Consider the following 22,399-nt stretch of genomic DNA (forward strand, 5'->3'; position numbering starts at 1 on the left):
GGGGGATCAGGCAGGCAGGCACACAGGCAAACGGTTAGGAACCAATGGTCCCAGATTGCGAGAGGCAGTCAGACATCCCCTGAGGGGTCCCAGATTAGAGAGGGTGCAGGCCGGGCTGAGGGTCACCTCCCCTCCCATGCATGAATTTCGTGCATCAGGCCTCTATAGTAATAAATAATAATATAAGAATAAACTGTTTCACCTACTCACAACTGTGAGAAAAATGACAGTAGTGCAAAAGAGTAGACACTATCAAAGTCTTCCAATCTAGATCCCAGCCTCACAGTACCCCAATTCTTTTCCCCAGAGGTAACTGCTGTTACCATTTTTTCATGTCTTTTTCCAGAAATATTCTTTCTTTTCATGAGCACTCTATTTCTACATCCACTTAATATTAGTATTCCATACCTACTCTTCTGTACTTTGCTTTTCCCCCCCCCAATACTTCTCAGAAATTGTCCTTTATCTGAAAAGATAGATTTAGCCCATTCTTCTCTCCACCCTCATTTTATTTTAAAACATAGATTATTTAATGAAGTTCCATGTTCCATCACCTCAGAGTTTCCTTAAACCCTCTTGCAGTCAGTCCACCCCTCCCCCATAGGCAACCATTGTTCTGATTTCTAGTATCATAGACTAGCTTTGCCTGGTCTTGAACTTCATAATATGTACTTCTGAGTCTCACTTATTTCAGCCTATTTTTGAGACTCGTTAATGTTGTTGAATGTATTAGTAGTTCATTCTATTTTTGTCTTGAGAAATATTTTAGTTTCTGTCCATCCCCTTGATGGACATTTGGGTTGTTTCCAGTTTGGAGCTATTATGAATAAAGCTTCCATGAACAGTCTTAGTCTAAGTATTTTGTGGATACAGGTTTGCATATCTCATAGCTAAATACCTGGGAATGGAATAGACTGTAGGGTAAACATATGATCATATCCTATATAATCTATATATATAAAACCCTAATATGCAAATAGGCCAAAAGGTGGAACAACTGAACAGCTGGTCGCTATTACGTGTGCTGACCACCATGGGGTGAGCACAGAACATGGTGGGTGTTTGCAGCAGGTGGCAGAGTGTGGAACATGGTGGGCATCGGCTGTGGCGGGATGGTAGAGCAGATGAGCGGGGGCGCCAGACCAAGGAGGGGTGCCAGTTGCTGTCATCAGGGTGAGCCTCTGGTGGTTACTGAAAATTCTTTGCTCCCATGTGTGGCGGTCCCACCTGGTGCTTGCACTTACTGCCAGCGCTGGCCCCGCTCACACCCACTGCTGGCACCAGAGCCACAGCTGGCATCAGCTGCTGGTGCTGGCCCCAATTGCCCCTCAGGGCTTCTCTACCTCCCCCTGCTCCTGAAGGGCAATTGGGGCCGGAACCGGCCCCACTCGCATGCGCTGCTGGCGCTGGCCCCAATCACTCCGTGCCATCAGCAGATGCGAGTGGGGCAGCACCATCAGTGTGTGGGAGCGGTAACGGTAGGAGTGGGGCTGCCAGCAGACAGAGGACAGGGAGGGGGGGCCACTGCAGGAGGGGCTGGGCGGGGGTGCAGAGGATGGGCTGAGACCTGCCCCTGTGCCCACCGCAGCCTCGTGGCCCACAGTTTCTTTCAAAGTGCATGAATTCGTGCACTGGGCCCCTAGTCCTATATAATAAAAGGGTGATATGCAAATAGACCGAATGGCAGAACAACCGAACAACCAATCAAAGCGTAATATGCTAATGATATGGTAAGGTTGCTCAACCGCTGCTATGACGTACATTGACCATCAGGGGGCAGACAGTCGATGGATCGACTAGTTGCTATAACATGCACTGACCACCAGGGAGCAGATGCTCCGACGGTTAGGTTAGCTTGCTGCTGGGGTCTGACCAATCAGGACTGAGCAAGATGGGCCGGACACGCCCTGGAGCCCTCCCACGGCCCTTCCCCGGCACAGTCGTGCACCGGTGGGGTCCCTCAGCCTGGCCTGCACCCTCTCACAACCTGGGACCCCTTGGGGGATGTCCGAAAGCCGGTTTCAACCTGATTCCACAGGTCACTCTCCTTGGGAGGGCGCTGGATGCAGGGCTCATGGCTGGTGAGCGCTGCTGCAGCAGCACGAGCCTCTCCCAATCAGGACTGATTGGGCACGAGCCACTGCGGCCAGCACAGTGGGGCCAGGATGAGCGGGACCAGCAGGTAGGAGCTGCAGGCGGCATTGGGCTGTGGGTTTCGGCCTGATCCCTGCAGGCCACCCAGAGGGACCCCACCCGTGCATGAATTTGTGCACTGGTCCTCTAGTAACTTTATAAGAATTTACCAGCTTCCAAAGTGATTGTGTCATTTTACACTTCCAGTAGTAATGAGAGTTCCACTTCTACATCTTCAACATTTGGTATTGTAAATGTACCCCATTCTTTTTAAATAGTTTAATAGTGTTCCATTTGTTTATTATTTTACTTTTATTGTTAACGCTATTACAGATGTCCCCACCTCCTCCCAGACCCCACACTCCTCCCTCTGGCCCTCACAACACTGTTGTCTGTGTCCATGAGTTATGCATATATATTATTGACTATTGTCTTTACCTTTATTCATTCAGTCTGCCCCACCCATTTCCTCTCTCAAATCTGTCAGTCTGTTCCATGTACCTATGCTTCTGGTTCTATTTTGTTCCTCATTTTATTTTGTTCATTAAATTAAATTCCACATATAAGTGAGATCAAATGATATTTGTCTTTCTCTGACTGGCTTATTTTGCTTAGCATAATAATCTCCAGGTCAGTCCATATTGTCGCAAAGGATAAGAGTTCGTTCTTTTTGTAGCCGTATAGTATTCCATTGTGTATATGTACCACAGCTTTTCTTTTTTTTTTCTTTTTTTTAATTAAATCTTTATTGTTCAGGTTACATTTGTTCCTCTTTTTTTCCCCCCCATAACTCCCCTCCTCCCAGTTCCCGCCCCACCCTCCGCCCTCACTCCCCACCCACTGTCCTCATCCATAGGTGCACGATTTTTGTCCAGTTTCTTCCCGCATCTCCCATTCCCCTTTCCCCCCCAAGAATAGTCAGTCCATTCCCTTTCTATGTCCCTGATTCATTATAATCACCAGTTCATTCTGTACATCAGATTATTTATTCACTTGGTTCTTAGATTCACTTGTTGATAGATGCATGTTTGTTGTTCACAATTTGTATCTTTACCTTTTTCTTCTTCCTCTTCTTAAAGGATACCTTTCAGCATTTCGTATAATACTGGTTTAGTGGTGATGAACTCCTTTAGCTTTTCCTTATCTGTGAAGCTCTTTATCTGACCTTCAATTCTGAATGATAGCTTTGCTGGATAAAGTATTCTTGGTTGTAGGTTCTTGGTATTCAGCACTTTGAATATTTCTTGCCATTCCCTTCTGGCCTGCCAAGTTTCTGTTGAGAAATCAGCTGACAGTCGTATGGGTATTCCCTTGTAGGTAATTGAGTCTCTTTCTCTTGCTGCTTTTAAGATTCTCTCTTTGTCTTTTGCTCTTGGCATTTTAATTATGATGTGTCTTGGTGTGGTCCTCTTTGGATTCCTTTTGTTTGGGGTTCTCTGCGCTTCTTGGACCTGTAAGTCCATTTCTTTCACCAGGTGGGGGAAGTTTTCTGCCATTATTTCTTCAAATAGGTTTTCAATATCTTGCTGTCTCTCATCTTCTGGCACCCCTATTATTCTGATGTTGGTACGCTTGAAGCTGTCCCAGAGGCTCCTTACACTATCTTCGTATTTTCGGATTCTTTTTTCATTTTGCTTTTCCGGTTGGGTGTTTTTTGCTTCTTCGCATTTCAAATCTTTGGCTTGATTCTTGCGCTCCTCTGGTCTGCTATTGGGTGTAATATTCTTTATTTCAGAGCGTGTATGCTTAATTTCTAGTTTCTTTATCATAGCATCGAGGGTCTCATTAGTTTTCGTGAGGCTCTCCAGAAGTTTATTGCAAGCCCTCAAAATTGCGTTTTTTAGCTCTATATCCTCCATTTCTGTCATGTTTTTTTGTCTCCGCATTTTTTATGCTTTCTTGGTGCACCCCCTAGTGGTCTTTGTGCGCAGTCTTGTTCTAGTTGAGCCTTGATTGTTGTAGTTAATACTAGAGGGATTTGACCACCAGGCCGACTGGCTGTGAGAATCAGCTGTGTCTGCTGCAGTGGGAAAACTTCTGTCCTCTGGAGAGGCGCTAATCTAGCCTTTGCCTGAGGCTATCCGGCAAATGGCTCTGCGCAGGGCTTGGGCGGGGCGGGCTCAACAGGGCGGGCGGAGGGAGCCGTTATGGTGCCCTCAGTCCTGTTCCCAGAGGCTCTGCTTCTCAGAACCCCCGGAACCGCTGCAAACCTCGGAGGGAAAGCTGCCTTCCAACTGATGCCAGACACTCCCGCTTCTCCCGTTTGGGTCCGAGTCCCCAGCGATTCGCCCGTATCTGGAGCTCAGAGTCTGAGACTCCCCCCTGACCGAAAACGACAACCGCGCTCTCAGCCACCAGCCCGCTTTGCGCGCGCACCTCCGCACCTGAGTTTTTTCCACACTGCGCCTCCTCTGAGCCTCGGTGTGCTGTTATTTTTCCTTCTAGTTGAAGAGTCTCTCCTCAGCCAGCCTTCCTGTGGTTCTGGGTGATGTCCGTTCCGTCTTTTAGTTGTATTTTTGAAGTGGTTGTTTGCGGCAGCAGTCTGCGGTGTTTACCTATGCCGCCATCTTGGTCTCTCCTCGTACCACAGCTTTTCTGTCCATTCTTGTGTTGATGGGCACTTGGGCTGTTTCCAGTCTTGGCTTTTGTAAATAATGCTGCTATGAACAGAGGAGTGCATATATTCTTTCTGATTAGTGTTTTGGGATTCTTAGGATGTATTCCCAGAAGTGGGATCGCTGAGTCAAAAAGCAGTTCCCTTTTTAATTTTTTGAGAAACTCCATATTGTTTTCCACAATGGCTGCATCAGTCTGCATTCCCACCACAGCACACTAAGGCTCCTTTTCTCCACATCCACACTTGTTTGTTGATTTCTTAATGATCGCCATTCTCACAGGTGTGAGGTGATACGTCTTTGTAGCTTTAATTTGCATCTCTCTGATAATTCGTGACTTTGGGCACTTTTTTTATGTCTACTGGCCATCTGTATGTCCTCTTTAGAGAAGTGTCTATTCAGGTTCTTTGCCTATTTTCTAATTGGATTGTTTGTCTTCTGGGTGTTGAGTTTTATAAGTTGTATCATATGTATCATTGGCAAATATGTCCTCCCATATATGTTCTCTTTTCATTTTACTCTGCAAAAGCTTTTTCTTTGATGTAGGCCTGTGTGTTTATTTTTTTGCCTTTATTACCCTTACCCTAGGAGACGTATTAGCAAAAACATTGCTACGAGAGATGTCAGAGGTTTTACTGCCTGTGTCTTCTAGGATTTTTATGTGTTGTTTTTTTTAACTTACATTTAAGTCTTTTATCCATTTTGAGTCCAGATCATCTGAGGTCTGTGCTCCAGGAATGTTGCTTGTGGGTTATGTGCACCCCCAGTTGTAGTTGTGTCTTGTTGACAGTATTCCATTTTTTGACTATGCCATAATTTGTTTAACCAATTCTCTAGTCTTCTTCCACAAGTAATGTTAGTAGGGTAATATTTTTGGAGTGGAATTGCTGGATCAAAGGATATTGTCAAATTTTCTTCTATAGAGGTCATGCCCATGTATACTCTCACTAACAGTGTATGAATTCCTGTGCACCTACGGGTTGCTGGTTTGATTCCCAGTCAGGGCACATGCCCTCGTTGTGGGCTCAATTCCCCATAGGGGGCATTCAGGAGGCAGCCGATCGATGTTGCACTCCCACATCAATGTTTCTCTCTCTCTCCCTTCCTCTCTAAGAATCAACTTAAAAATCTTTAAAAAATAAAATGAGATCCCTAGAAAAAATTTTTTATTCTTAGGAAACGTATCATATAGTATTTTCTGCATCAGTTTTTTTCTTTAAATATATATATTTTTATTTTAGAAAGGGAGGGAAAGGGAGATATAGAAACATCAATGATGATAGAGGATCATTGACTGGCTGCCTCCTACATGCCCCTTACTGGGGATGGAGCCTGCAACCAGGGTATGTCCCCTGATTGGGACTGGGAACTGTGACCTCCGGTTCATAGGTTGACAGTCAACCACCAAGCCACACTGGCTGGGCTGCATCAGTTTTATTATTTGTCTCAACCTTTTTTATAATGGATTATATAGAAATGTGTCTCTGTTTTACTATTAAATCTTCAATCCTTTTGTAATTTTTTTCTTTCATCCTAGATGCTAGCCATTTGTTTTCAATCCCATTTATAAAATATCTACTTTTTCCTCACTGATTAGAAGTGTTATTTTTATCATGTTCTTAATCCACATAAATATTTTAGTCTAATTTGGGCACTACTTAATTGACCTGTTTATCTCTCCTTGGAAAGGTAGCAAGCTTTGTTATTAGTATAGCTTTATATTGTCCTTAATATGTGCTAAGGCCCCTTATTTACTTTTTCATATTTTTCCTGCTTACTCTTAAATGTTTATTTCTCCATTTGAATTTCAGAATCAACTTGTCTCATTAAAAATTGTATTAATCTTGTTTTGTCAAATTTATGTTATTAGGGAGAATTAAGTGTTCTTTTTCCAGAATAGTATGTATTACTATTTATTCAAGTCTTCTCTGTGTCTTCCTATAATGTTTTAAAGTTTTCATCGTATAGATTTTATGTATTTTTACTAAATTTTATCCTGTAGATAATCTTTCTTTCATAGATTCATTATATTTTCTGGTTGTGTCTATGTAGGAATGCTATTAATGGACACAGACAACAGGGGATGAGGTTGAGGGCAGGATTGGGGGGATGGGGGGTAATGGAAGGATAAGGACACATTTGTAATACCTTAATCAATAAAGGGGAAAAAAAAGTTCAGTTTTACTTAGATCTTAAAGTTTTGGATCCTATTATTTCCCAGTTAAATAAAATCCCAAAACTACAAAGTAAAAAAAAAAAATTGATTTTATGCCAAGCAAGTTTGCTCAATTTCAGAAGTTCTGCTTATAGTAACTCATTTGATTCATTTGTGTTTTCAGGTGATAGAATTATGTTTTTAAAATAATACTTTTATTTCTCCACATTTATTTAATTGTTTGTTTGTTGTTAATCCTCACCCCAGGATATTTTTCCATTGGTTTTTAGAGAGAGTGGAAGAGAGGGGGAGAGAAAGAGAGAAAAACTTCGATGTGAGAGAGACATCAATTGGTTGCCTTTCGCACATGCCCAGATCAGGGCAGTGGATCAAGCCTGCCACCGAGGTATGTGCCCTTGACTGGAATCAAACCCACAACCCTTTAGTCCTCAGGCCAATGCTCTATCCATTGAGCCAAACTAGCTAGGGCCCCCTTTTCTTCTTCTTTTTTTTTATTTTTTAATATATTTTTATTGATTTTTTTTACAGAGAGGAAGGGAGAGGGATAGGGAGTTAGAAACATCGATGAGAGAGAAACATCGATCAGCTGCCTCCTGCACACTCCCCACTGGGGATGTGCCCGCAACCAAGGTACATGCCCTTGACTGGAATTGAACCCGGGACCCTTGAGTCCGCAGGCCGACGCTCTATCCACTGAGCCAAACCGTCAGGGCTCTTCTTTTTTTAATTCTCACCCAAGGAGTGAGGGTATTTTTTTCATTGATTTTTAGAGTACAATGGAAGGAGGGAGGAGAGAGCGACACACACATCTATCTCCGTGAGAGAGGCACATTGATTGCCTCCCACACGTGCCTCACTAAGGGGAGGATCAGGTCTGCAACCCAGGTACATGCCCTTCACCGGGAATCAAACCCGCAACTCTCCTCTGCATGGGCTGATGCTCTAACCACTGAGAAAACTAGCCAGAGCAATTTTTCCCAGTTTTTTTTTTTAATCATGATCTTTCAAGTATTGCTTAAATTATTTAATTTAAATTTTTTTTTATCTCCTGGCTGGCGTGGCTCAGTGGTTGAACATCAACCTATGAACCAGGAGGTCACAGTTCAATTTCCGGTCAGGGCACATACCTGGTTTGTTGGTTCGATCCCCAGTGGGGAGCATGCAGGAGGCAGCTGATCAATGATTCTTCCTCATCATTGATGTTTCTCTCTCTCTCTCCCTCTCCATTTCTCTCTGAAATCAATAAAAAAATATATTTAAAATTTTTTTTATCAACCACTTGAAAGAATATGGTCGATCTAAAATATATTGATATGGAGAACACATCTAAGAAACATTGTTAACTAGAAAAATAAACAGAAGAACAATACATATGATTCTATTTAATAAAACAAAAACACTTTAAAATTAAAACTAAGAAACAAAATATTCCTTCTGTATCGTCGCACATCAGGGTTGTTCCTGGCATGAAGTACATTATACCCTGCAGACTAAGAGTCCTGTTTCATTTCCCAAAGCATTTTGCCAGTAATTCCCAGGTTTCTTTCAGTTTGATTCTGGTTCTTCGATAAAGCAATTCAGCAAAATATTATACTATATTCAGTACATAGAACAAAATTCATGGTTTGACAAATAAGCTTTTTATCTTCCTTTGGTTTGATTTTTTTCATGGGATTTTGAAGTCAAATCTAAGTATGACAATGGGCAAATCATTTTAAAGGTAATTTAATAATTTTTGCCTTTATAGAAGAGACGCTCAAACCGTCAAGTTAAGCGAAAAAAATATACAGAGGATCTGGATATAAAGATCACAGATGATGAAGAAGAAGAAGAAGTAGATGTAACTGGTCCAATAAAAACTGAGCCTATCCTTCCTGAACCAGTGCAGGAACCAGATGGCGAGACTTTGCCTTCCATGCAGTTCTTTGTGGTAAGCTGTCTACTTAAGCAGTGTGTCAGGTTTGTCTTGCTGCTTGCTCACACTCTCTATTGACTGCACCTTCTGCTACAGGAGAATCCCAGTGAAGAAGATGCAGCCATTGTGGACAAAGTGCTTTCTATGCGGATTGTGAAGAAGGAGGTGAGGCCTCTATCTTCTTTTTTTTTTTTTTTGTAATTAAATTTATTGGGTTATAACAATGTATAAATTTCAGGTGTACCGTTCTATAATCTGTATATTGCATCATCCATACATTGTATTATATGCTCAACACCCAAAGTCTAGTCTCCTTCTATCGCTATATACTTGACCCACTTCACCCTCTTCAACCTCTCCCTATGCCCTTCTCTTCTGGTAACTACCATACTGTTGTCTGTGTCTATGAATTTATTTGTTGCTTTCTATTTCATATCCCACATATGAGGATCTTGCCCTTTTCTATCTGACTTATTTCGCTTTGCATGATACTCTCCAAATCTATGTTATCCCATATGGAAGCTTCTATCTGTCAACAGTACTACATTCACAGGCTTTATTTAATGAGCACCTTTGGATGTCAGGATAATTGCTACAGTGTTGTTACAAGAGATGATTGCGGAATGTTAGTTCGAAAATAGGAACTGTCTTATTGCCTCTTCTTTTGCTTCTCTGTTTATAATGGGTAAAGGCTTATTTTTTCCTATCACGCCTTTAGTATTGAAGTACCAGGTTAATTTTTTAATCCCTCAGTCAATAATATATTCTGGGAGCATTGATAGGAAGTTCTACCATGTATGTTTAAAATTAAAGGTTCTTTCTTTAACCAAGTATTAATAACTGTAAATTTTTTCTTCTCAGCTTCCTTCTGGACAATATACTGAAGCTGAAGAATTCTTTGTCAAGTATAAGAACTAGTATGTGATCTGTGCAAAAAGCTTTTTACCCCAAACTCCACAGGGTTGTAAAAAGTTCTCCTGTATAGTCTATCCTGGGTGGGAATGTGTCTCTTTTTTATAGTCTCCTAGCCCAAATTATTTTTAGTGATGAAAAGTGGCTATTCAGAGAGAAGTTTAGGAATTGACATGACTCTTACAGTTTCCCAGCAGGAAGGTGGGATGAGGGTGGTTTCTGATCCTCTATACCTTATTCTAACATTAAGACCTTGATACTCAAAGTGTAATTCATGGATCAGCAGAATTAGCATCATTTGGGTGCTTGTTAGAAATGGGAACTTTTAAGCCCGCTCCAGACCAGGTGGTTTATGTTCTGCAAATGCAAGTTTAAGAGCATATCTCTGATTTAAGCTTGTAGTCATTATGTCTGCTTCTTGCTAATCCCCAAATCTCAAATAACAGCCTGTCAGTTCCCCTTTCTTGCACGATGATTGACTATTTCCATCCCTTTCAGTTCCTATCTGCACTGTGAATGGGCTACCATCTCCCAACTAGAGAAAGATAAGAGGATCCATCAAAAACTAAAGCGCTTCAAAACCAAAATGGCTCAGATGAGACACTTCTTCCATGAGGTAATTAGGAATAGGTATTGCCTAGTTATTTTATAGAAACATAAATTACTGGGGTTATCAGCCTTGACTGGTTCTTTAAAAGACTTACAGTTGCTTTGTATACATGAGTATATGCATTGGATTTTGAACTTTCCTTAATTTTCCCATGCAGAGTTTGGCCAGGTCTAAATATGGTCTTCTAATTATAGGGTATTTCAATATTGACTTGCTCAGTAGTCATGAAGTATTTTCAACACGGATGATAAACCAGCCCCTGGTCTACTTGAGGCATTCTTATATCTATAATGCCGGTCTTCGGCAGTTGATGGTATCGGTAGCCGTAAGCAACCATATCGTTAAGAGACTGCATTTATTTTCTCAAATTTCTAATCCAGTATAACTAGAAATAGTGATAAAGGAACTTTAATTTCCCATATATAGTGTTACTGCTAAACAGTGGAGCATGCGTAAGGGTCTCTTTAGCCATATTTAGCTCTCCGTTTTGCTTTGAAAGTTTTTGTACATATCCCTTTGCCAAACTGGGATTTTTCATCTTTATATATTTATATAGAGTACTAAGTGCCTTGAGAGAAAGGATTATTTTTCCCAAAGCTTCTGAGAGGTAAAGGGGATAAGGTCCAGTAAAAAAAAGATTGAGAGACGGAATAATGTGTAGCTTCAGCTAAAAAACAGTTCTGACTGAACATGTCTGATGAAGTTAACTTTATACCATCAGGTTTGCCCATAAATGAATTATTTTCCACATTACCTAGGGCAAGTAGGACCATGCAGGCTTTATAATTTCTTTTTACATGAAAATAATAATAATTGGGTTGCGTTTTTCATCCATGTTCTTTTAAAGCCTAATTTGTGAAATGTACAATGGAGCTAATCCCATTCCAGCTGGTGTTAGATGTACAGTTTGTGACCATTGAACCGAGCTCTACTAACTCAGATGCCATTTAAATCTGCCTTTTATAGGTAGGCGTTTAATCAGATTAGTCATTCATTTATTCATCATTTATTATGTGCTATTCACTATGGTAGACAAACCAGGCAAGGTCTGTGTTTGCATGTACCTCACTGTCTGGGGAGGGAGATTAAAAAATAACTCAAGTTGTGGTAAGTGCTAGGAAATAAAGAAGGAGGTGATGAAATGGAGATACCATGTATTTAGAATTCTTAGAAAGTTCAAGTAGGAAGGAGAACAGAAAAATAGGTGCAGGGGGATGTGGAGTCAAAAGAAGTCTTTTTAAGCTGTCAAATAGAACATATTTGTGTGTTTATGGGAATGATACAGTAGAGAGAGATTCCTAAAAAGTTGAGAAGGGATTAAACCAAAGCATATATGGAGAGAATGGCCTGTGTTAGGGAGAAAAGACACTTTATTGGTAATAGGCAAGAAGATGTATGCAGACACAGGTAGGTTTATAAGATTTGATATGAAAATGTGGAACTTCCTTTTGATCTTATTGTTGGGTTTCCTAACTTCTCTAGGATGAAGAGCCCTTCAATCCAGACTACGTAGAGGTAGACAGGATATTGGATGAATCTCACAGTATTGACAAGGACAATGGGGAGGTAAGTTGGGTCATGGAGGAACGTGAAAGGCCTCTTAAAGATTTCTGCTGGTCTGCTTGTCCTTTGTTTATTTTTCAGAAAAATCCCTTAGATGGAAAAGGTATTTCACATTTTTTCAGAGGGATTCTTAGAATGATATTGGGAAGGAAAGGGAGTAAAGAGAGAGACTAAAAGGAAAGATTTCCATAAAGTTACTAGTAAACATACATTTTAAGTACTAGGAGCTATGTTTACAAGTATTCATTAACCTTGTTCTTATTTTCTCAGATTTTATATGGGAGACCCTCAACATTCACTGTGGGTGAGAGGTCAGGGGGAGGGATACTTCACAGATATCTAAATTTATGAATTAAAGATACTTGTACAGGCTAATAGCTTTCTCTGTGTTGTTGAGAGAGTTATTTATTTCCTGAGCTTACCATCAGTTAAATGCATTTTCATTTGTTATTAAAACAGACCTACTGCATTTGAATCTGTCCCTTTAAAATGATGGTGGAGTCCCACTTCCACAGATTCATGTTTGGTAGGTCTAAGATGGGATACAGTGATCTGTATTTTTAAGTTTGTTCTCCAGTGGGTTCTCATGTATAGCTTGATTTGGGAATCACTGCACTAAAGCTTTCTTAGATTGGGGAGCAGATTTTAAATATGCTAAAACACTTGCTAATATAGATTTATAAATCACCTTTTTTATTTTTCCAAATAAGAGTCATAGAAATTTAAGCCACCATTGAATTCAGCATTCTCTCATTTAAATTTATTTTAAACTTATTTAGGTTGTGACTAACCACTTCCTTATAACTTCATTTTCTTTTCACTTTAAGTAGTAGTTGTTGGTTTGGCTTTGTAGGTCCATATTTCATAAAATTTTTATCACATCTGACATTTATTAGTTACACAGAGATGAGTAGAAAACAACAATCTTGTTAAGCTATCAGTACTGAGTGGTGAACTGGGCTCATCCTTATAGAACCTAAAAGTCAGAGTCTTCCCACTATAAAATACAAAGTTTATTTTATAAGCCTTCAGGGTCACTTAGGTAGACCATAGATATCTAAGGCCTATTACAATTCCATATGTCTTTAAATCATAACAAGCATTTCTGGGATCACATATATTCTGCTTTTTTGGGTTGGAGTGGGAGTATTTGTTTTTTATTTGTGGGAGGTGAGTGGGAACAGACCAATTATCAAAACAGGTTAGTTATTACTATCCTAGTGACTGGTTTCGCGTGAGACCCGGGACTCCTTCCCTTCTCCCCCCTTCCTCCTCCGCCACGGGACGGCCCCGAGTCCTGGAGTGCCACCCCGATGCCCCGCATCCGAGCTGTGTGCAGCAGCCACCTGGTCCCACCCCCGTGGCATGCATGTGGGACCGCGGAAACCCCGGCAGAAGCTGCATGAAGCAGCCACTGGAACCCCTGTGCCCCCGTGGGGCCACGGGAACCCCAGTGGAAGCTGCTGCCGGCCTCGCCCCCGCTGTGCGTGCCACCATCTTGTGGCGGTGTTATGGTGTGAGGGTCAATTTGCATATTACCTTCTTATTATATAGGCTTTTCAGGAGGTTGACCTTCTCAGCCTTGTTCTCTGCCACTATACTTACCCTTCCAAAGTAATTGGCTTTTGATTAGATCCCTTTGTAATGTGTTGCGATGAGCATGACAGATGTAAATGTTTTAGTATGCTGGTACTGTAATTTATGCTCCCAATATTGAATAATAGCATTCTTTGTACCCATTATTCCCCTCTCCAAAGTCAGTTTAATTTATCATCCTTTTTACATTACCTCATAGTAGAAATAAATCTACCTATATAAAACCCTAATATGCTAAACGACAGAACGACCTGTCGCTATGATGTGCACTGACCACCAGGGGGCAAACGCTCAACACAGAGCTGCCCCCAGCCCATAGGCCCCAACTGACGGCGGCAGGGGGTGGCACCAGGCCAGCCAAGGTGGGAGCAAGCAGGGCCTCCCCCACCCCCACCCCCAGTTGCCCTGCCGGTCGCCTTGTGGGGCCGGCGAGCGGGCAGCACCAGGCCAGCCAAGGCGAGTGTGAGTGGTATCCCCCATCACTCCGCCAGTCGCCCAACAGATCGGCCCTGATCACCGGCCAGGCCTAGGGACCATACCCATCCACAAATTTCATGCACCAGGCCTCTAGTATTACAATAAGTATTAAAGTCCATGGATAAGTAAGTTATGATGTTGGAAATATGTGACCTGGACAAGTGGCTTTACATATAAAATGACCTGTGAGCCCTAGCCAGTTTGGCTCAGCGGAAAGAGTATCGACTGGGGACTGAAGGGTTCTGGGTTCGATTGCAGTCAAGGGCATGTACCTAGGTTGCAGGCTTGATCCCCAGTCCTGGTTAAGGCATATGTGAAGACAACCAATCGGTATGTCTCTCTTACATCAATGTTTCTCTCTCTTTCTCTCTCTCCCTTCCATTCTCTCTCAAAACCAATGGGAAAATATCCTCAGGTGAGGATTTAAAAAAAAAGAAAGAAAATGACCCGTGAGTCAGTACAATAAAGAAAAAGGTATAAGAGCAACTAGATTAACTCTAGGGATCCTTGTTCTGTGACTGGAAATATCTTTCTGCCTGTTTCATAAATTGGTAATTAGAGGCCTCTGTTGATTATGCTAGGCCCTTCTTGCTTCATATAAGCCAAAAATGGAAATGCAATTTATGAAGTGATCATTGTGAGTCATAAGGATACGAGCCGCTTACCATTGGTCACTGCCCCTTCCCTTGCAGTGGAATGCATACATAAAGCATAATACTGTAGTTGGAGCTTCAGCATTTCTTCTTCTTCTTCATTATTATCTCTCTTCTGTGAAAGCTCTCTAGTTATGTCCTAGCTTTCTGAAGTTCTCAAGGAAATCTCTTTTCTATCGTATGACTGCTCTTTGAAGTAGCATCTGCACTCAGAGAGGTGCAAGAGCTCAGAAGCCCACTGATTTCACCCTGCTTTGCTCCTATGGGTTTAGGCTGTTCCTGCTTCTAAAAGTAGCTTGGCTACTACTGTGTCAAATTTAGTGCCAGGAGAATAGTATGGAATAGAGCCATATCTTTTAATTTCAACCTAATTTCAACACAATATATAGGAAAATAGATTTTTTCTCCTGTCTTGGTTGATCAGCATAATGTTTCAGTGCTTATTGTTTTAGAAACTACTATACTTACCTGTTTTAGAAACAGATTCTAATAAATTGTATGGAAGAATGATCAAAGCCATCAGCAGGTGAGAATGTATTTTCTGCCTGACTTTTACAGCATCTTTTTAAGGTATTGACATTTTGTGACCTGCTTCTATAGTCAAATTCTTATCCTTTTACAACAGCAGATAACAGAGAATCAGTGTATAAAGGCTTTGGCTTCTTCTCTTCTAGCCTGTAATTTACTACCTGGTGAAATGGTGCTCTCTGCCCTATGAGGATAGTACATGGGAGCTGAAAGAGGATGTTGATGAGGGCAAGATTCGAGAATTTAAACGCATCCAGTCAAGGCACCCAGAACTCAAAAGGGTGGTAAGTACATTTGCATTTAGACTAGAGTATAAAGTCCATATAGGCAATGGCTTAATTTTTCTCCTATAGAAGTTTATATTGTTTTAGCTTATTATGAAAAATTTCAAACATATACAAGAGTTGAAAAAATAATATACCCATCACCCAACTTTAATAATTACACATAGCCAATCTTGTTTCATTTATATCTCTACCCACTCACTTCCCTGTTTCCCAGATTGTTTTAAAGCAAATCCCAGATTTCTATATTTCATTTGCAAATATTTCAGTGTTTATACCTAAAGATAAGTAATACCATTATTATCCCTGAAAAAATTTAACCATTCCTAAATATCATCAAATAACCAGATTCCCTGCTTCTCTTCTAATTTTTCTTAAGTTGTTTGAGTTCAATTATAAATAAGGTCCATATATTATTATTAGTTAATATGTCTCTCTTGATTTCCTTTCCCTCCTTTGCCATTTTCTCTGGAAGAAACCAGGCAATTTGTTATCTAGGATTTTCTATAGTCTGAAGTTTGCCAATTCCCCTTGGAACCTTTTAACATGTTCTCTGTCCCTTGTAGTTCACATAATGGTTGCATGTAGGGCAGCACTATGCATTAGTACATTTTAGAGCTCTGCTGTCCACTGTAGTAGCCACTTGGCACATTTCAAATAATCAATAGTTACATGTGGCTGATAATAAAACATTTACCATTGTAGGTAGTTCCATTTGATGTCACTATTCTAGAGGCTTGATCAAATGGGGGAGGCAGGCCATTAAATCTACTTTATAGGTGGTTCTTTTAGGTTGTCTTTTGTGATATTATCAGCCATTTAGCATCATTGCCTAGATCCATTCTTTAAGGGTTTTTAAATGATGATATTTTAATTCTATCATTCTTCATTTTATTAGCCAGAATCTTCTATACAAAGAAATATGTTTCACTAACTGTTTGGTTATCTTGAGGTACAGATGGTATAGGAAAGGAGAATAAATACTTTATTGTTTTCAAAATAATGAAGTAGTTTCCTCTCATCAGCATCCTCCAAAGATGACCAGTGGGATTTTCCTTCTTTAAAAAGTGTCATTATGAACTCATGAATTTGAATATATTTAACATGTTTTAATCCAAAGAATTGTGATTTTTAATGGACTTCAACAACTAGAACTACCTAGTAAGTTTGCATAATTTTGTTAATGTCTCCATCCCATTTATTCAAATTTTCTATTTTTAAGAATCGTCCACAGGCAAGTGCCTGGAAGAAGTTGGAGCTGTCACATGAGTATAAAAACAGAAACCAGTTACGGGAATATCAGTTGGAAGGGGTCAATTGGCTGCTCTTTAATTGGTATAACAGGTAAAGAAAAGAATGGGTCTATAGATGGAGGCTTAGTTTGGGTGTTTTTTTTCTGTTTAAACAGGTTTTTTTACATACTTTTAAAAAGATGATATCTTTTGACATGCTTTTCATTTTCCATGATAAATCTGCAGGCAGAATTGCATCCTGGCTGATGAGATGGGATTGGGCAAAACTATTCAGTCCATTGCCTTCTTGCAGGAGGTATATAATGTAGGCATCCATGGTCCCTTCCTGGTCATTGCCCCACTGTCCACAATTACTAACTGGGAGCGAGAATTCAATACATGGACGGAGATGAACACTATTGTGTACCATGGCAGTCTGGCCAGCCGGCAGATGATTCAGCAGTATGAAATGTACTGCAAAGATTCACGGGTGAGTTGTAGTTCATGGGAATGTTACACTTTAGTGAGTAGGGCAAGGTGCCTGGTATTTTAGAGGCTTTTCATATGAATAAGAGACTTTGCTGAGGCTCTAATTTAAGGCATTTGAATCTAGATTGTGCAGGGCATGATTTTGACTTTGCTATTTTAACCCAGTGGACATTTTGAACCAGAGAAAGTCCTGACTTTATTTATGAACACATATATTTTAAATAGAATTTTACCAGAATTGATGAGTTTTCATCAAGAAATTATTTTCCAGAATGAAATTCATTTAGCCACTTTAATTCCTTGATCCATACATTGGTGAACTTAAGCCATTTTCTTTTTCTTTTAAGTCTATTAAAATTTACATCAAGATTAGTTCCTTCTATGTAAATCTGAAAATAAAAATTTGAATAATCTAGTCTTAACATCAGATTTTACAAATTGTTTTATAGAAAAATCATTACTGTGATTTTTAGTTCTACCAATCCAAATTTATTCAAGTTACATTTTTCTGCTCTTAATTTTATTGAGATGATTCTATTCTTCTGTTCATTTTTAGACAGTAGCTAGTATTATCACATACTATATTAGGGACTTTCATTTTTAGTTTTATCTTGTATGTTTTAGCAATATTCAACATGTGTGGATTTCAGTGTTAACCACCAAAAGATCTAGGGCTGAGATACATGAGCTAGGTATACTACAGAGTTGAAAATGTCCAGCTTTATTCATAAGGCCTATTATTTTTCTAAGGAGCTGAATATGTTGAATGATTGGCACATTGGGTGATTTGGCACTATTTATCAGGAAGATAAACAGCAGCTGAAGAGGCTGGTGGTGCAATTTTATTGCCTATTAAGCCTACCTGAATATAGAAAAGAAAATGTATACTTCAAAAGAGCTCCTTATTTAGGTACTTTTCTGATTTACAACCTTCATGCTTAGGGGCGCCTCATCCCAGGTGCATACAAGTTTGATGCCCTTATCACCACTTTTGAGATGATATTGTCAGACTGTCCTGAGCTTCGTGAGATTGAATGGCGCTGTGTTATCATTGATGAGGCCCATCGACTAAAGAACCGTAATTGCAAGCTGCTTGATAGTCTCAAGCACATGGACCTGGTGAGTTCCTCACACTGACTTGTGGGCAGAGACACCTGGAATTAAAATAAGCCTTAATTCCTGTAGAATTAATAAACTCCTAATTTAATAGAGAAAAGAACAGGATCTTGATATTGGGTGGTGTCTAGTCTATGGGAATGGTAACCTTAAAGTCATGGAAATTTTAGAATTGGAAGGCAACTGTGGGTTAGTGGTTCTCAACCAGTAGAGAGGTGGAATACTATTATTAGATACCTAATACTGCACAACAAAATACCCCAAAACTTAGTGGCTTAAAACAACTGTATTTTTCATGATTCTCTGGCTCAGCAAGTTGGGCTGGGCTCAGCTGGGCCATTTCTTTTGGTGGTCTTACCTGGAGTCAGTAATGCAGCTGCAGCTAGCAGTCAGTGCTGGTTGTTGGGTGGGGTGCCTGGGTCATCTTCCACATGGCCTGTTATCCTCCAGTTGGCCAGACTTTGCTTCTTTAAATGATAGCATCAGGGCAGTATTCCAAGAGGGCAAAGGCAGAAGCTGCAATGCCTTTGAGGTATAGACTCTGAAACTCAACACGATATTACTCTGCTACATTCTCTTTTTCAGAGCAAGTCACAGGCAAGCCCAGATTCAAGGGGTGAACCTTGATAGGAGGAACTACAAAGAACTAATGGCTATATTTAATCCGACACCTTCCCTAAAAGAGGACATATTAGTATATAGGAGTTGAGTGTGGAGAAGCATATGTAATTGCAAAAAAGGCCATTCTGAATATTTCTCTGTTTATAATCATAATAATTAAGTTAATTCAAAAATGTTGAGTAATATCAAAGGTTTTCTTAAATGTTTTGTGTTTATCAAAAGAGGGAGCAAGTGAAATAAAAGTTAAGAGAGTAATCTTTTCCATTCCCATAATTGTACAGATAAAGAAAGTAAAGCTAAAGTTATATGCTTGAGAGAAAATCCCAAAAGACCTTTGTATTTTTGAGTCTTCTCAATCTTCTGTTTTCTCCATTTCTAGGAACACAAAGTACTACTCACAGGAACACCACTGCAAAATACTGTGGAGGAGCTGTTTAGCTTGCTTCATTTCTTGGAACCATCACAGTTCCCCTCGGAATCAGAATTCCTCAAGGATTTTGGGGATCTCAAGACAGAGGAACAGGTAGGATGACTGTATCTGATGAGGTGCTAACCTCAGACAAAAAAGGTAAAGTTTGTACTAAACAGGCATCGATTTCCATAGGCATCAAGGGTCTTTCCGAACTTCTTATAAACTTGTGCCTAAATCATGTGTAGCGTTGTCCAAAATCTACATTTTTCAGATACTGGAAAGCTCTCATTGTATTTCTTAATGTTTCCACATACTGTGAGAATGTCCTCATGTTAGTGATTTCATTTCTCTCTGTTTCAGGTTCAAAAGCTACAGGCCATTCTCAAGCCAATGATGCTGAGAAGACTGAAAGAGGATGTTGAAAAAAACCTGGCACCCAAACAGGAAACTATTATTGAAGTAGAGCTGACCAACATCCAGAAGAAATACTACCGGGCTATTTTGGAGAAAAATTTCTCCTTTCTTTCCAAAGGGGCAGGTCACACTAACATGCCTAATCTACTCAACACAATGATGGAGTTGCGCAAATGCTGCAACCATCCCTATCTCATCAATGGTGAGGAAATTTCTGGAAAATACCTGCCATTCTTTTTTTTTTTAAGAAAAACTGATACACCCTTCAAATGGAGAGCAAGATAAGACTGAGTTTAGCATAGTACTTAAGAGTGTGGGTTTTAGCTCTGGCTGGTTTGGCTCAGTGGATAGAGTGTCAGCCTGTGGACTGATGGGTCCCAGGTTCGGATTCTGATTAAGGGCACATGTCTGGGTTGCTGGCTCGATCCCCAGTGGGGGGCATGCGGGAGGCGACCGATAAATGGTTCTCTCTCATCATTGTTGTTTCTATCTCTCTCTCTCTCCCTCTCCCTCTCTGAAATCAATAAAAATATATTAAAAAAAGAGTGTGGGTTTTAGAGCCAAACAGTCTGGATTTCACTTTTTTAAAAACATTTTTGTTGTGTTTTTGTGTTTTTTTGTTTTTAGAGAGAGGGGAAGGAAAAGGGAGAGAGAAACATCGATGAGAGAGAACATCAATTGGCTGCCTCCTGCATGCCTCTTACCGGGGATCCCGTCCACAGCCCAGGCATGTGCCCGGACAGGGAATCGAACTATCGACCTCTTGATGGGTTGACGCTCAGTACCTGAGCACACCACCAGCTGGGCAGTACCTTTCCTTTCTATATTTCATGTTTTACTTTCTAAATTATATTCCCTAGGAACAATTGGTACATTGACTGATTCAGCCTAATTTGGGAGTGGAGGGGAGGGAGTTTTCCTTTTGAAACAATTCTTATGTGAAATATCTTTTTTTAAACCTTCATTGTTGACAGTATTACAGATGTACCCTGTTTTTCCCCCATTAATCCCCTTCACTCCATTCCCATTATGTGAAATATCTTTCTCTATTTTTTCTACCTGCTTGATCCTACATAAACCTCTAAAATTAATTAGGATTTGCTGTTTTGAATTTCATGAATAATCATTCAAGTCATTCTGTTCTCTGGTTAATATCGTTATTGCTACTCCATTTTGCTGTTTTTGTTTTCGATGCAAGTAGGGTGGTAATAGTGTTTTGAATGTCTTTGTCCACACATTAACATATTTTTTACCCAATTAATAATTTTAAGCCTTACTTGGAATATTTTAATACAGTTGAAGATGATTAGAATTTCAGGAGTGCTGAAATTCTGTCTGTGTGATATGTTGATCTCAAGTCAGATTACTCTCCTTTATCTCAGTTAAATAAACTATAGCCTTAGTATGTTTTTCTGGACCTTGCCATCAAGTTTGATTTTTCTTTTGACAGGTGCAGAAGAAAAAATCCTAACAGAATTTCGAGAAGCTTGCCATATTATACCTCATGACTTCCACTTGCAGGCCATGGTCCGTTCAGCTGGCAAATTGGTTCTTATTGACAAATTACTTCCAAAACTTAAAGCTGGTGGCCATAAGGTTCTGATCTTCTCCCAGATGGTACGCTGCCTAGATATCCTAGAGGATTATCTAATCCAGAGGAGGTGAGCAAAGAGTCGTTCCTTGCCTTATGTTTACTGTATCATCATAAAGCTGCAAAAAAGTAGTAGGACCTGAGTTTAATTTGATCAGGACTGGGCTAGGAGAAGTATTTAAGTCTCTGATTCTCAACTTTCTGTTCAGCTTTTAGTCAACTAGAGACGTGGAAGTACTGGTATTGACCCTACTCTGCTTTTTTTAATCTATTTTTTCTGCTTATTCAATTAAATTTTTTTTCCCTGTGACTCCCAAACAGGTACTTATATGAGCGTATTGATGGGCGAGTTAGAGGGAACCTTCGACAGGCTGCTATTGACCGCTTCAGCAAGCCTGACTCAGACCGCTTTGTCTTCTTGCTATGCACCCGGGCTGGTGGACTTGGTATTAATCTCACAGCTGCTGATACCTGCATCATCTTTGATTCAGACTGGAATCCACAAAATGACCTGCAGGTAAAAGAAATCATTGTTTTAGGGACTAACTACCTAACCTGGGAAGTTTTTCAGTGGGATCAGGGTCTCTTAGAAACTTGTACTTCGGAGAGTATGGAATTGTTTACTTAGTAAGGGTGGCAGTCTAGATCAGAGGTCAGCAAACTCTTTCTTGCAAGGACCAGATAGTAAATGTTTTAGGCTTTGCAGAACATATAGTTACTTTTTGTTTTAATGTGTTTTTATTGATTTTTAGAAAGAGGGAGGGATAGAGAGATAGAAACATCAGTGAGCGAGAGACATCATTGATTGGCTGCCTCCTGCACACCCCCTGCTGGGGATTGAGCCCACAACCCATGCATATGTCCTGACCAGGAATCAAACCAGTGAACTCTTGGTTCCTGGGTCGACATTCAACCACTGAGCCACACCGGCCAGGCCAGAACACATAGCTTCTACTCTTATAACACAAAAGCAGACATAGACAATATGTAAATGGATGGGTAGGGGTATATTCCAGTAAAACTTTATTTATAGAAACAGGTTGTCCATACAGACCATAGTTT

The 22,399-nt window shown here is 40.3% G+C and overlaps 1 protein-coding gene across 9 annotated transcripts in view; it reads left to right on the forward strand.

Moving 5' to 3' along the window:
• Window positions 1-22,399, forward strand: part of CHD8 (chromodomain helicase DNA binding protein 8) — a 65,750-nt gene that overhangs the window by 27,740 nt on the left and 15,611 nt on the right. For all 9 annotated transcript variants that reach the window (XM_005856531.2, XM_005856537.2, XM_005856535.2 and 6 more), the window contains exons 6-18: window positions 8,672-8,854; window positions 8,936-9,004; window positions 9,701-9,756; window positions 10,250-10,367; window positions 11,844-11,927; window positions 15,325-15,462; window positions 16,685-16,806; window positions 16,941-17,184; window positions 18,126-18,302; window positions 19,300-19,443; window positions 19,693-19,948; window positions 21,197-21,407; window positions 21,659-21,854. In XM_005856531.2, the coding sequence (XP_005856593.1) occupies window positions 8,672-8,854; window positions 8,936-9,004; window positions 9,701-9,756; window positions 10,250-10,367; window positions 11,844-11,927; window positions 15,325-15,462; window positions 16,685-16,806; window positions 16,941-17,184; window positions 18,126-18,302; window positions 19,300-19,443; window positions 19,693-19,948; window positions 21,197-21,407; window positions 21,659-21,854 (1,998 nt within the window). The remainder of the gene's footprint in view (window positions 1-8,671; window positions 8,855-8,935; window positions 9,005-9,700; window positions 9,757-10,249; window positions 10,368-11,843; window positions 11,928-15,324; window positions 15,463-16,684; window positions 16,807-16,940; window positions 17,185-18,125; window positions 18,303-19,299; window positions 19,444-19,692; window positions 19,949-21,196; window positions 21,408-21,658; window positions 21,855-22,399) is intronic.

The sequence above is a fragment of the Myotis brandtii genome, unplaced genomic scaffold (genome assembly GCF_000412655.1).
Source record: "Myotis brandtii unplaced genomic scaffold, ASM41265v1 scaffold1031, whole genome shotgun sequence".
In the NCBI taxonomy this organism is placed as follows: Eukaryota; Metazoa; Chordata; class Mammalia; order Chiroptera; family Vespertilionidae; genus Myotis; species Myotis brandtii.